The sequence below is a fragment of the Numenius arquata genome, chromosome 11 (genome assembly GCF_964106895.1).
Source record: "Numenius arquata chromosome 11, bNumArq3.hap1.1, whole genome shotgun sequence".
Classification (NCBI taxonomy): Eukaryota; Metazoa; Chordata; class Aves; order Charadriiformes; family Scolopacidae; genus Numenius; species Numenius arquata.
This window is the reverse complement of record NC_133586.1, coordinates 33,061,380-33,076,988: the sequence shown is the minus strand read 5'-3', so window position 1 is coordinate 33,076,988 and position 15,609 is coordinate 33,061,380. Positions and strand designations below refer to the sequence as shown.

The following is a 15,609-nucleotide window of genomic DNA, read 5'->3' as shown; positions in this document are numbered from 1 at the left end:
TCATTTCAACCTACATACGCATCAAAGACAAATATAGCATCAGGAATATCAGGAACTATATTTAAATAAGAGTCTAATAGGGCAGACAAGATCAATTCCAGCAGTCAGTGATCTTTGCACTGGGAAGAGCTTTCCATTGACTAGGGTATGCAGAGACAGAGGTATGATAAAACCAGTCAGGTTTTATTTCCATAGTTTGTCAGCTGCAAGGCAATGACTAGGTAGCCGTGGTGTCTTTTGCAATTATGTAAAAGCTAGTTTGGGTATTAAACCTAGAAGTCTGTCACTTAAAGCCATATAGATCTGTATTACAGATACATAAACTTAAGTACTTCAAACAAAGTAAAACCACTTTTTTTTTCAAATCTAAATTCTATAGCAGAATTGCTACAATGAATACATATTCTATGCAATTTGTATGCAAAACACAGCACAGCTAAAGAGTATTTTTTAAAAAATAAACATGAGATAAGGAACAAATCCCATTTAAATTCATAACTGTATGTACATGAACATCTAAATAATACATCCTGGGGCAAAGCGTTTTTACATTACTACGTAAAGTCTTAAGCTCCCACCTTTAGTCCCGATGTCTAACTTCTACTTCTCTATTAAAAGAAACAAAATTTAAAAAGCACCTCGTTCTGCCAAAAAGGGCCAAAGTAAAGAACCCACTGAACCGGTTCAGAAGTATTTCACGTTTGTCTGCAAATACACTGAATCAATGTCAACAAAGCACAGTAACTTACAGTGCTGTGATAAGTGTTAAATCAAGTCTGTTGGAAATGACTATGATCAGAAGTCATTTTCATCACCAAGTCGGACTACAGGAATCTCTGATTACCTTTTTATGTGTTGCTCTTGTACTCAGTATTATCCTCAGCATTTTGCAAAAGCCAAGACAAGCAACAACTGAAGTAATTTTTATTGCATGGATAAAAGTTCTCTGAAAGAGAACTCTGAATGCTGAGAGTATAATAATACGCTGAAATAACGTAGAACTAAGTTTATATACTTCATGCGTGTATCTAAACTGAGGGTTTATAATATTCAATGTAATATACAATTAGATCACAGCTATTTGAGCACAAAGTATTTCAGAACTCCTCAAATTAACCTGCATTTGAAACACAGATTATGCAATAACCAAGTTTTAATATATGATTTACTTGGTTTGGTAAGGCATGATATGGAATACATTGCTTTAAGCAGCATGCACCTTACTGAAAAAAAACATACACAGAAGCCGAACTATCAACTTGATGGTTTACTCACCTCCTGAGCAATGTAACGCTAGGCTAAATAGATTAGAAAATGCATACAGCACTTAGAGCTCTAAAAGCACGGCAAAGGACTGCAGTGTAAGGGACTCTTTGGAAATAACACATCGTTAAGAATAGATGTTGCCTCACCATCATAAACTCTCAGCACCAAGAAGAATTTGGTTAAAGATACGATAGTTCAAATGAAGTAGTATGTGACAACATCTAAGCAAACTAGTAGGAAGCTTATGTACTCATAGACTTTTACTAATTAATGATAAGTTTAGCATTTTTCAAGCAGGCACGCTTGCCTGAAATCCAAGTTCTTGCTTCTGAGACATTTTCAAGACAGAGGAAAGACAAGAGCAGGGTATGTGTAGAACTGAGTCTGAAAGGTAATCTCAAGAAAGCTCGTTAGAAGTATCCAAGGCAGCAGCTGATTTTAATCATTCCTAGCCACTGTCACCTGGGTCTCCTACTGCAATCACTACCCAAGTGAAAACCAGCTAAAGGATACCAAACTACATGCAAATATGCCACAAGATATATTAGCTTACAGTCCACCTCTCCGTGAAGTTAGAAGCCCTTTGAAAGGCTTCAACTTCCAGGAAACTGAAATACAGAAGTCCACATAGTCAGGATGCTGATGCAGACTTTAAAGAATTATCCACTGTAGAGACAGAAGAATTTCTAAGTCAATAAGCCTGAAGAGCACACAGGTGGTCCCCTGATCACTGCTTGCCCCCCACAGAAGTGGGAAAGTTCCCCTCACCTTTTCATTGGAAAGGATTTAGAAGTGAATTCGCAACATTCTGTAACTGGAATTCTATCAAGGATATAAAAGTAACCTTTAAAATATAGAATGCTTTAAGTTTAGGCTTCCTACTACCACAATTTTACCAGCCCATTTATAAAGCTGGAAGTCTGTTAAAACTGAAATTATCTTTTAACATCTGTTGACATTATTAGTTTCAAGTGTCAGTTGCATTTTAAAGTAGATGTTTTGCTGATACATTTGGAAGCGTTACACATGCAAAACTTTAAGATAAAATACCTTGAATATACACTCCACATACCAGTCAAACCTAAGACATATGGAAAATAACAATACCATTTAGTAATGGATTACCTTTCAACCAATTCAGTCTCAAGATGGACGAGATCCATCAGTCCCAGAACAGTATAAAGAAAAAAAAGAAAATTATTTCAAGCACACAGAAAATTCCACCTCCATCCTCTGTCTTTTAATACCTCAAGCCAAGTCAAGCTACTCCTAGAAAGCGATGGCAGCCCATGCTGTTGGAATACAGCAAAGCACATCAGAAGAAGAAGGGACAGTTCAACCAGCATCTGTTGCATCACAGTCCAACAAAGAACAGCTGTAGACTACAGCTACTTTAGGAAAGGAAAGTTTGAGGTACAATCCACAGATGCCCTATTTACTAGGAAGATTAGGGATTATTGGTTTGAGAAGGGGGAAAGTCACACTCCTTGTACTGGGCTCAAAATTAGAAGCAGATTGGCAAGTAAGCAGCAGTTATAATGTCCTTTATACCTATACCAGCAAAATCCTAAAAGCTAGTCCAGTTTTGCTAGCCATCTTCAGTTTCCAAGTGGAAACCTGGAAATGAGTAAGCTTTTCAAAAAGCATTCAATACGTAACCACAAATAACACTCATAAGTTTTGGATGTAGAAGAGAGAGACACAAGAGAAACTATTTTCATATAGAGAAGCTGAAACATTACAAAATCAATAGAAAAATTTAGGTTGAAAGTAGCATCACAAGGTCTCCTGACCCAACCCTGTCCTCTAAGTGAGGCTAAATTTGACACTACACCATTCAATATACACTTTGCTTGGGACTGGCAGAGGTTATGTAATTTACACTTTAAACCACACACACATCACACCTATGCTTCCAGTGTTCTGGGGATAAAAGCAGGTATCAAAGAAGTGTTATGGCTGTTCCTTCAATGCAAGAATTTCACCAAGCTCCTTTACACATCTGAGAAACACCAAAAGAGAACAGGTGATGAATTGTAGAAACCTTGCAAACTGAGTCTAAGTTTAAAACAAAACCACAAAACGCAACCCACACACAACCCTGAGTAACAGGCTCTTCTTTACTGTCAAGAACATTTATCATAGAACATCAGTATTTCTGTAGAACTTAAACTTTCCCTAGACAGGGATGACCAAATGTCCCTATGTATTAAATGAAGTTATTAGTAAAAGAGAACTTAAGAGCAGGAAGAAACATGCTACATTTTTTTTTCCAAGTAAGACTTCTATTTCCTTCTCGCAGCAGCGGATCTTGAATTTCTCAACTTGGGACAACCTTTTCCCCCCTTCCCACCTTTCTTGTCGTACATGGTTATGCCACACTAGAGTTGCCCTGTGGAGTTCATACCAACAAAACGTAAGCTATGTATGCTCATAGACCACGAGTTTCAAGAAGCGCTACATGTAAATTACTTAAATCTAACAGATGTTCTGCAGATTAAGACAACACAAACCAGGGAATGGGTACAACAGTTCATTATTTGCCCTTATTCTTTTGCAGTACCAAGTTCAATGAATAAATTGGGAAAAGCATAGAATTCAAGAGTGACCAAGAAAGAGTGCTGTAACTTAAAACTGCTACAAGGATTGTAAGAATTTGAAGCTGCCTATAAAAGTTTATTTTCAATATATAGTTCATGCATACTTTGCTGCAGGAAGTCTTTCCTTATCTTCCACACCCAAACCCCAATTAAGATATATTTCAAACACCTGCCTACCAGCAATACACTGGGCATCTTCGGGATATTTAAGGCTTTTTGCTCACAAAAGTTTTTGCTCTCCCTTTCCCCCTCAAGAACTATTATGATCACACCCAAGTCAAAAGGGAAATAGCTTAGAGAAAAAGACAATAGGAAGACACATCTATCCATCACATCTGTAAGGTTACAACCAAAATTTTAGTCAAATGATAAAGCAAAAGAAAGTCTAAATCCTGACTGAACATAAATTTAATCCCCCTCCTCCCCTTAAGCAGAAATAATTATCCTCTCTCCAGAAGAGCAAACTAGACTTTTTAACCCTACATTTTAAGATTTACAAATGCTATGCTCATCAGGTATTTCCTTACTGTCTACTTCCTCCAGGTACAGGGCAAGCTTTACACCAATTCTGAGCCAGCAGGTGGCATTAACATCTCATTCACCCTAGGCATACACAGCATTAGTCAAATGCTGGATACAGGCAAGCTTACAAGCCCTATTTAAGCCCCATATCTAATGAGGAGTTTTCAATGACAATTTATACAATGGCATGGAAAATTACAGTTGTGCATGAAGCATTCTACTATCCCCTCTGACAAAGTGAGACAGGATTGCCTTCTCCTGCCTGCCTGATGGTTGGCTGCACTTCCCATCTCTCCTATCAGCACGACTCCATCAGATATACACTGAGGAACTCGCATGAGAACCTTATCCTAACGTGCAATAAGACACTTAAAAGGTAATGACAACAGCAGTAATAAAATTTAACAGTAGGATCACATTTTTAGTTTGTGCAATAAGCCTTTAGAGTAACAAAAGTGGGGATATGTCCCTCCTTTAATGATGATTTACTGCATAAGAAATTGATTTGGGACTCAATAGATGTGGGTTCCTATTTGCTGCTGATTTTCAAAGCTTCCTGTGCAGCTGCTGGCAGGTACATGAGACTGCCGTCAGTACAAGCAGAGAAAATACTTCCTTACCTCAAATAAATGTAGGAATAAAGTTCACTGACCACCGAGGTGCTTGTTTTCTTGTGTTATAAACCCCTAAATGGACATCCTATTTACAGGGGGTAGGAAAGGAAGAGGAAAGCAGACCTTTAATACAAGCACCACTGACTTCATATCAAAGTCCACAAGAATAAAATGCCAAGTCAGTGCATCATTTCAACAATGGAAACAGAATTAGGAAAAAAAGAAAAAACCAAACCAACCAAAAAAAATCCCAATTTTAAAACCAGAAAAATATCGGGACATTTTTGCTTTTCTTTCACCTTGAAGTTCACGTAATTCAGAATATGAGTTGAAAAGGCTAAAAAGAGTCCAGTGGACAGGTTTTAAAACAGTAATTAAAACTTACTCTTCTCAGTACCGTATGGAAGTAGCACCTTCATTGCCCTGGAGGGGAAAGCAAAAATTAAGATCCAAAAAGGACTAGGAATTATTTTCTTCCAAGTATATGATGAAAACAGCATTAGCACGTGCAGTGAACACATCAGCTACTTTTTGAAGCTACTGAATGAATTAATTGTAACACAAAATTTTGTTTTTATTTAATATATTGATTCCCTTTGCATTAGGAAAGTTTGTAAGATTTGTTTCCATGCACTTGAATGAGCTAGTGGAGACAGCTTTCACAAAGTTCAGAGTAAAGTTTAAACCTTGGGCACTCCTGTAACACCTGTTTTCTGATAATACTTCAGTTTCTCACAGGTAGCAAGCTCTTGGACTATTTCTAGAGTTCGCTTACCACTGCATCTCCTGCTCTGAGACATTTGAACAGAAACTCCTATTCATCTACAAATATTTATTTGTTATCAGCCAAATAATAGGCCTTATGTCTAGAAACTCAGTTCTTCTTGTCCAGGCACTCTGAAGAGCTTGGCTTTTAAAATTTAAAATTCACCTTCTGGATTCCCATTTAACAAGCACCTCTGCAGGAAGTCCAAGACCATATGAATGGAGAGAAAGGAACAAGTGGTTCCACTGCATAAGAGAACCTGGGAGTAATAGCACAAGCCTTCAGGTATCACTCTTCCACAGTTCTTACTGTGAAGATTTGCCCCAGGGCTTGTGCCTGAAACCAGGGGAAATTGAGATGCGTGCTTCCACTGAAGCCACAATGCAAAAGGAGCACACAGTTTGCCTGCTACAGATGACCTTTACTGCAAAGGGCTGCAGTAGATCTGCTGCATGAGAGAAGTATCCTCAGTGCATACGAGAACCTCAAGCAAACGAAGGGATGTTTGTCTCTTTCCTGAGTAAGGGAGAAGCTGATATATTCCTTCTTCACACAGACGGACCCCTAGAAGTACAGAAGCACGTGCTTTGTCACCCTGCTAACCACAGCAACAATATAATTTTGCTGATATAAACTTCAGACTTACAAAAGAATCGATGTTAACTAGCATTACAACTTAAGTTGTAATGCCTTCTGGCCTGCTTTGAGACATTTAATATTTCACACTAGAAGTGAATAGTTTGCAGATCACACTTTAGTACTCGGCTTCGGAAGACAAACTGGTAACTTGGCATTTCAAACCACAACACCTGACAAATTTAAAACACTTCCATGACATTATCCAGAACTTAGGTTTCAGAAAAGGCCGCCTGTTTCAAAAACTAACCAAGAAGCGAGGCCCAGGACAAAAGTGCTGGGCCCTAATATCTTTCTTTTAGAAAACATTGATGATATTGGTATTACAGGAAGTCATTAAACATCTACTAATAATGTAAAAGAGTGATAAAAGATGTATACGACCACACCTGCAGCCTAAATTTGGGGGGGAAAGAGCTGCATTTTCTCCATGCCAATTATTTGAAATAATAACCCTAGACAAATTTCACTTGTCTCTTATATACTTTCATAGTCCTTACATATTGAGAAAGCCAACACTAAGACGAAGGGGTATTTTCACCTGTAAATGGTAGGTAGTTTGTTTATAAGATACACAGTATCACTGATGACTTCTGGCCTCCCAAGAACCCCTTGCTATAGGAAGGAAATGGAAAAAAGCAAACCCCAAACCTTATAGCCTGATAAGGCTTGAAGTTATTTTGTAATACGTAACAGTTCCCCCCCCCCCCCCCAAAAAAAGGGTATTTAAGAACCATTAAACTTCACCCCATCCATAGCATAGCATAGAAGGAGCAATCAGTACTAATAACTGTACTTCAGAACTGTAATAGCCTGACTTGAAAACCATTATTCTGGAAAACAGCATGTATTGAAATACAAGGTTACCTAGGCAATGCGAGACACAAGCCAACAGGAAAAACAGATCTCCGGGTCTGTACATCTGCACAAATACTGGAATAAACGCCAACATCTGTAGCTCGGGTCCTTTTTCCCCGGCAGACAGGGATGCTGGGGGCCCGACGTGAATCCCAACCGAGTCCAAAGGACGCGCCCATGTGCTCGCCCCTTTCCCCACTCCCCCATTTTCTCATTCTCACTCGGGACTACTTTCGTTGAGGCAGGGAGCGCAAGGCTCAGCGCAGGGGGCCCTGCCCGCCCCGCTCCCTCCACCGCCCTGCTAAAAGGGTTGAGAAGGAGGATGCTGTGAGCTGCTGCCTCCGTTCCCCGCGGACAGGAGCCGCCTGTCCCCAGGGCGAAGGAGGGGAGGGGTGGCCGCTGCCGTCGCGCCCCTCGGCCGCAGCTCAGGCCGCTGCCCGCCGCCGGGCGAGCCCACCAGGGCCTCGGCGGGGCCCAGCCCCCCACCCCGGGGGCGGGAGAGGCGCAGGGCGGCTCCGGGCGAGCTCGCCAGCCCCGTCGCTGGGCGGGGGCTGGGGAGGGCTCCCCCCATGGGATCTCACCTTTTAGAGAGGTCCATGAGGACCCCAGAAAAAAGCTTCTCTCCCAGACGGAACGAGACCACCAGGGCGTCCTCGATGATGTGGTCCAGGGTGACCCGCACCTCGGAGCCGGGCAGCAGCGGAGCCTCCGCCTCCCCTCCGGCCGGAGCCACGGGCACCGGGGACTTGGGCTCGACAGCGGCGGCATCAGCAGCATCCGGCTCCTCCTCCTCCGGCCGGGACGGCTCCTCCCCGGGCTCCGGCTCCGCGGAGCCCCCAGTAGCCGGCGGGCAGGGCTGCGGCTCCTCCTCGGGAAGTTCAGGGTGCCCAGCAGGCGGCGGGCAGGGCTGCGGCTCCTCCTCGGACCCCGGGCTGGGCGCTCCCCGGTGCTCGGCCTGGGGCGAGCACACCTCCGGGGCGGAGGGCGGCAGCTCCTCCGTCCTCTCAGCTTCCGGCTCCCGAGTCCCAGCCGGGCTCCGGGCGAGCTGCACAGGCGGCGGCTCCTCGGCCTCGCCGGGAGCAACCTTCCCCCCATCGGCCTCCTCCCCATCGGGCACCACCGACTCCACGGCCTCGCTGACGGCAGGGAGAGGGTCCGCGCCGGCCTCGCTGCCCGGGATAGGCTCCATCTCGGGCTCAGCTTCACCAGCCCCCCCATCGCCCGGCACCGCTGCAGTCGCTGCCGCCTCCGCAGCCATGGCCGCCATTTTCTCTGCTGCTTCACCGCCGCCTCCCTCCAGCAGCGGGATCGATAACCACGGCCTTCCCCGCCCGCCTGGGAGGGAGAGCCCGCCCCCTAGGCTCGCATCCGGCAGCCTATTGGCGGGCGTGGTGAAATTTTCCACTTCTACTGGAGGGCGGAGTAGTCCGTCAAGCCCAGCGGGAACTTCTCGTTGGCCAGCGAGAACTTCATTCAATGAAGAGCCGGGAAGAGGAAGAAGGGGGGTGGCTTAGTGCTCTCTAGGCCGTTACAGATTAGGGGGGTTGGGCCTCTAGGGCCGTTCCGCTATCTCATTGGCGGAAGGAGGAGCCGCTCCCGCGGGAGGCTGGTAATTGGCGGAGGGAAACGTCCGTCGGGAGGGAGCGGGGGGCGCGAGGCTTGGAGTCGCGCGGTGGCTGGCATGCGCGCTGCGGGTGAGCGGCCGGGAGAGGGCGCGAGGCAAGATGGCGAGGGCAGGAGGGCGTCCCTCAGGGGGGATAACGCGCCCTGGGGCGGCACCCCCCACCGGGGAGAGGCTCTCTCTGCCTCCCAGCTCCTACAGCGCCGTGTCCGACGCCGCCCGGGTGCGGGGGGGGGCGGCGTTACTGTGGCACTGCCTGCCCTCCGTGCTGTGGGGGCCAGGGGGACCCTTACTGAGGGGAGGGGATGAGCGAAAAACGGTGTGGTGAGCGGGGACAGGGAAAATGTGAAGAAGGCAGAGGGCCGTGTGTCTGTTGTGAAGTAAATCAACGCTTTAAACGATTAAGTGGCATGAATTGGGTACATCAGATAAAGGTGAAAGAAAGGCGCTGTGGTGAAAAGGGGAGAAAAAGAGTTAACGTTTTCCCTTAAGATGTTCTGAATCAGTGATTTTTCTTCCTGTGGGATCAGTAGTTGTTATTGTGTGGGCATTTATTCCCCCGGGTAGGAAATCTTGTGTTTCTTAAACAAAAATTAATGAAGAAGGAAAGGTTCTAGTCTGTTACATGCATGATTATACATTTTGGGAAGCCGAGTGCTTTGCAGAAAAGGAGGGTCTTGCTAGAAGGAAGGATGGATTAAGAAAAGTAGAAGCGACTGGAGAAAGAAAGACAAAAGTGATCTTGAAGCATGAATGGTTGTATTCTTCCTAGTGCTATTATGAGAAGTATATTGTTAAGCAACAATTGAAATTTCCTGAAAAGTAACAAGTAAAATATAGATGATTTCCTTTAATAATAAAGTATTCCTTTTCTTTTATGTTAGTGACTTTTATTGGCAGACTTCAAAATTGCTTCCAACCATCTGCTTACAATAGAAACACGGCTACACCCCCGGTTGTCAGGTAAAAAAGTTATAAGTAACGGGCGTGAAGAACTAATGAAATTTTTGCAAGAGGTAGGAGAAAAAAATCCTTGATCAGAGTTAAGGCCTGGTACTTAACTCGCCTTTTTTCACTTCGTTATAGGAAAAGTGAGTTATATGTAAAGGACTACAGTAATGCAAAGAATTTTGGGGGCTTTTTTAGTAATAATTAATGAGGACATGGAATAAATAGCCTTCTGGAACAGCAAAAAAGCTATGTTTAACTGTATGCAAGTAACCCATGATCTTGCAAGCTCCTAGCTATGGGATTTTAGTAAGTAATAAAGGCATGATTAACCTGTTCTGTTGTCCAGATCATAGTGGTTTGACTTATGTAACAAACATAAAGACTCTTCCTTTAGTGTCTGATAGTGGTTTACTTTGCATGGTAATCATGTTTACATCATTGGTGGTGTAAAGTGTGTAAGGAGCATATGGGAACATCAGGAGGAACAGCTAGACAGGTTTCTGGAGACAAATACGTTAGAAATGCAGTTAAATGGATTTGCTAAAGATAAAGCTGTTTAATAAATTTTTATGTTGTACCACCATATCTGTTAAATGAGTGGTTTGGTAGCATGAGTGGGTAGAATAGAATGTGTTTTTTGAGGGAAGGAGTAGTAGATACTGAATTACAATTTTTTTTTTTTTTTTTCCAGCCATGCTTGCAGCTTTGTCAGTCTGCATCACAGAGAAGCAGCAGATGGATTCAGCGTACGATCTGTGCCTTAAAAGAAATCAGATTTGGTAAGTTTTCCCAAAACTACCTACCACTAATATTACTTTCTAAATAATTTTGAAACAGTTTTGTTAGACCATATTTGTAAAAGATACGTATCCCGAGGCCATAATGCTTTGAAAGATGGCAACCTTCTAGGAGCCTCTAAGGCTGAATATGTTCTTTGCCAGAATTCTAGAGAATAGTGAGAAGATTTGTGTTGCTACTGAGGTACCTTAATTTCAAAGCTATCCCTGTGGAAGGATTTAAGTTTTAATTCAGATCTGAGATTTCAGGTTTTTCTGAATGTTCCGCCAAGGAGAATGCAATAGTGGCTCTGGAAGGTTCACAGAAGTTGCAAATAATTTGTAAAGAGTTCTCATCTTGAAGAGGCCTGGTATGAAATAAATGGTCACCGGAGTGGAAGGACTCTGCTGTTCTTTCCTCTTGTTATTTTTCTTCTGTGCAATAGTGACAACATATGACACGTAGAAAATGAAGATTTGTTTCCCAGAAACTTTTTACCTTATTCAGATGAGTCCTAGGAGAGATTAAAGAAACATATTAGTGAAGATGGCTCATACATAACACCAGAACTGTTTTTACATTGCACTCCTACGCAAAGAATTTCACTGTGCTTGGAGGTACTCCAACTGTATTTCAACAGTGGAGCAAACCATACTCTGCATGCACATGACTGTTCTGCATGTTAGGGGTATGATCATCTGTTTGAATGCTTTTTTCCTTATTACTGTCTTACACTAGTAGCAGTCTATTTGTTCATCCCAAGACTAATATTGTGAGGAAAAGGCCTCACATTAGGTAAAAGGGCTGGCAGGGTACAGGGATATGTATCGTCGTATATTCTCTTCTTCTTTTTTTTTTTTTTTATTATTTTTTACTCAGGAGACATAGTACTATATTTCAAAATCTTATGAACACTTGCACTCAGAAGTTTGCAAAAGTAAAGATGCCAGACAGCTCTCGAGCAGGGGAGGTCAGAACTGTCATGGTCCTTAGTATAAAACAGCACGGCTTGTGTAGATACTTTGTACGGTTGTTGATTTTAATTGTGCTAGCCAGTCAGTTCAGTTAGCTACAGTTCGTTTGTCTGGTGCTGCTGTGCCACGGTGTAGAAGGATGGCAGTAAATTCCGAGCCCGCAAGAAATTACCAACTAATACAAAGACACTACTCAGCCCTTGAGCTGATGGGACATTGAGATCCCATAGCTCAGCCCAGCAGGCTTTTTGTTATGTTAAGTTCAGACTTATGCAGAGGATGGGCGTAAAATGGAAGATTTCCTCTTGCAAAACTTCAGCGAGGTTAATGCTTACTGAAATCCACCTTGCTTTTAAGCAGGTGTTGCTTCGCAGTTACCATTAAAATGCTAACTGTCATCTTTTACATCTACTGGAATCCCCAGCAATCCATACCTAAGCATAGGAAACAAATGTGGCTGTATGGCTTTTTAACCCTCTGAATTGTTTCATTGCAGTAACAGAGGAGATTATGTGCTTGACCCAAGCAGTTTAAACTGCTAGGGGGTCTTAAAATAGAGTGTAAACAACTCTTTTGCCTGTTATTTGCATTTTGAAAGGTGCTTATGTATGCTTTTAAAAAGAGGTAAATAAGGATATTTATATGCCACTGTAATGGCCAACAGAAATATGATACCATAGGTAATCCTTAAATGGAAGTATACTAACAGGAGGTATGTAGATGCAGGATGAAACTTGTAAGCTTAACAAAAAAGCGCTTGCTATATAAATTTCTTTTTCCATCCCAGATTCCTTTGATTACCATTTAATTTCTGTTTATTTTAAATCTAGTCTTTAATCTCTTTAGGACAGGGTTTGTCTTTCTGTGGCTGGTACGCAGAATGATTGGCATAGCTGGGGCCTTGTTTCTATCCTGGAACCTTTAGAATTTGCCAAAAAAAATGAATGAAGCTAATGAAACAAATTGCACTAACACACTTACTGTAGATTAAATGAGTTTCTGCATGTTCAGCAAGTGGCAGAAAGGACAAAAGTAGAAAGAGGAAACTATGAATTTGGGAGAGGAGCGGATGCAATTGGAGGGAATAAAATTATGAATTTGAAGGCAGGAAAAATGCAAAGCTCTATGAAGGTGTGTTAACAGCGTGTTGGTGGGCTGGGTAGCTGAAGTTGGAAGTTTGGGTTGAGTGAGTGAACGGATGTGATGTGGTTGTCTGATGCCAGTAAGAAGTAGATACCATTGTATCTGTATGCATGGGTATAGACGGGGGAGGAATTGTTTCTGTGTGTATAAGCTGGAACGTGATAAAGATCAGGTCTGGCAGATTCGACTGTTTAAAGGCCTGAGATGCTCAGTACCAGTGATATGGATTTGTTCTGCCATGACCAAAATATATTATTGCGCTGACCTAACTACGAATAAAAAATTCTGAAATCTGTGAATAGTCACAGCATGTATGTGTGTTTCAGTTAATAAGTGCATTAGGTTAGGCTGTCTGTTACAGTGGTAACACCATTCTCTAAGCATCAAGTTCCATAAAAGTGCACTACCGTGAAAGACCCAACACAAAATGCAAGGTTGTAATGGAGCAATATACATAAATGGAGTATAATGAGGCTTGCAGTGAAGCCGAAGTGCATGATTGCAGCATATCTACAAATACTCAGGTTCCTTGAAGCTAGTTTAGCTACCAATAACAGTAGAACGGTGATGACAGTCTCCAGATTGGGCTGCACCTTGGTAATTGCCTAGTAGCTGGAATTTGTGGTGTTACTGGTATCCAAGCTAGCTGGATATGTTTAAGTTCACTATGCCTGGTCATGCTGCAACTGATGTGTCTTAGTGTAGGCATATGAAATCTCTAAATAAGTGTGTGGATTTATAGGGAGTGTTTATAGTGTCTTGGTAGGATAGTAGATATTTTTCCTAATATCTAGGCTGGGGCTTACGAATTTTAGATTAGAGGTTTATGATTTTAAGTTCTAACAGCCTTGCTGAGACTTTGTGAATCCATACATTAAAGGAATTGTGGTTTATATACATCCAGTACCTCCAGTCGTGGCTGGCTTTTCAGCAACAACACTGAAAAATAGCGTACTAGAGGAAGCATCATACTTTTCTCCCCACGTCAATCTGAATCATAGTGGCAATGGCTTCCTGTGACTGCTGTAGTGACAACAATTTCCTGTGACCCTGAGGAAGGTCTGTGGGTCTCACAAAAACATCCACAAGTCAGGGTTTAGGGACCACAGTTTTATGCTGTGTTAATAAATCCATTTTAAAATTATTCAGTGTTGTAAGGCATGATCTGCTATTGTTGTGAAACTTTCAAGACTCTCCTATTTAAAAAGAAAAAATGTAAGCAAGAAAGCCAATGTATATAAGCAATGCAGAGGAATATAAGCAAACAAACAGAAAGTAAAGATTGAGTCTTGATTTTATGCTGCAGACATACTGCTTCTATAACAAGTTAGGAAAGTAGTGCTCTTAATTGTTAATCATATGTAAGCTGTTTTGAAATTTCATTGTTGATTTATTACAGAAAATTGGTATGGGAGGAGAAAAAAATCAGTCATTCCTGTGATGTTTGGTAACTGTTTTTTGTAGCCATAAGAATGTAGAGCTCATTTTGTTAGGTTTATGAATGGTCATTAAAGGTTTTGTAAAATCTCACTGCATGCACACATGCCCCAGAAGTCTACTCTGCAATTTGAAAAGTTAATTATATGCTAAATTTCTTGTGAACAAGAGACGAAGTCAACGATTGGGGCTTTTCCTAATGTCCATAAGGAGAATTGATTTAGATCAATTACCTTAGTTGGGGTTGCTTAAAAAAAAATTGCAACTCTAAATGAGCGCTTGGGGTGAAGCACTGGCATTAGGTCACTGCTGACTTGTCTCACATTTATTTTATAATTTTAAAGAAATGCGAGTCTGAGACTACTTACTGTCTTGTAATCTGACTGATTTCTGCTGTCTTCTGAAATTCGTGCACCTGTAGGTACTGGTGGTATCCACATTGTAACTCCATGTATTTTTCCATTCAGATAAAATAAAACAACTTTGAAGATACAAATTGCTAATACTATTATTGTTTCATACTGTGACATCTAAAAACGTATCTCTAGTTTTGCATGCATATATTATAACTGTCTTTTTAATAAAAGATCTTTCATTATTTTATAAAAAATAAATACATTCAACATGCATTAAAAACTAGGTCTATAGTGTCTTTCAAACCATGATATTAGATTATTAACTTATTTATTAAAATTAATTCTTAGTTGATCAAGTGCCAGTCCTTTGCCCACACACATACGTTAGTCCTCTTCCGCAGTTATTTACTATTTGTATTAACCTTTGTGGGTATGGAAAGAATTCATTTGTTTATATGATAGAATTTTTAGTGCCCAGCAAGACCATCAATTTTATCAAGTCTTGGAGACTCAGTAAATCAAAATTAGTCTAAGATGTGACCAAGACATCAAAGAGAAGAGTTTGCAGGGTGTCCTTTTCAAAAGTATCGTCATGGCAAGTCACTCTTCATAGTGCTGAGGGCCAGAGATGTATCAGTGTACCCACAGGAGGCTGTTGGGCTCGGGTACCGCTCTGTCGGCACATCAACTGCCTTGTGTCTGAGTCAAGTTCAAAATACTCCAGTTCCTTCTTGCCAGAGCTACAAACCTCATAATGGGCTGGCGGCCCATCTGACTACCTCTTCATCAAGCATGGCAGGCATGGAAGTACTTCTTCCATTCCCCTGGTCTGATAGACCAGGTGGATTCAGTCTAGGAGATGCTAATTCGTTAACATGGGCCTAAATAACTAAGAAAGTTCATTTTCAAGAGTTGTTTAGGTATGTTTACATGACCTAATTTGAGTGCCTAGATTAAATGACTAGTTTAGGAGCTCTGTTAGTGGAGAAAGGAATCAGTCTCTGGAGAGTGGTTCAGGAAGGGATGCTAAGCTAGCTCTGAAGTGATTTCAGAAGGCCGTCTGTCTTTTTAACTATACGGATACTTTA

At 41.9% G+C, this 15,609-nt stretch overlaps 2 protein-coding genes across 7 annotated transcripts in view; one reads left to right on the top strand and one right to left on the bottom strand.

The window, feature by feature from the left end:
• PWWP2A (PWWP domain containing 2A) overlaps window positions 1-8,585 on the bottom strand; it is a 42,727-nt gene extending 34,142 nt beyond the window's left edge. For 3 of the 5 annotated variants that reach the window (XR_012463492.1, XM_074156776.1, XM_074156774.1), the window contains exon 1: window positions 7,844-8,585. Coding sequence is in view for 4 of the 5 variants with exons in the window: in XM_074156776.1 (XP_074012877.1) it covers window positions 7,844-8,529 (686 nt within the window). In the remaining variant the exon portion in view is untranslated. The remainder of the gene's footprint in view (window positions 1-7,843) is intronic. The other 2 variants (XM_074156777.1, XM_074156775.1) reach the window with 1 other exon arrangement.
• Window positions 8,586-8,899: 314 nt separating this feature from the next.
• The window catches only part of FABP6 (fatty acid binding protein 6), a 46,367-nt gene continuing 39,657 nt past the window's right edge, over window positions 8,900-15,609 (top strand). The window contains exons 1-3 of one of the 2 annotated variants that reach the window (XM_074155839.1): window positions 8,900-8,956; window positions 9,768-9,846; window positions 10,526-10,613. The gene's annotated coding sequence lies outside the window, so the exon portion shown is untranslated. Of the gene's footprint in view, window positions 8,982-9,767; window positions 9,847-10,525; window positions 10,614-15,609 lie in introns of both variants that reach the window. The other variant, XM_074155838.1, reaches the window with a different exon arrangement.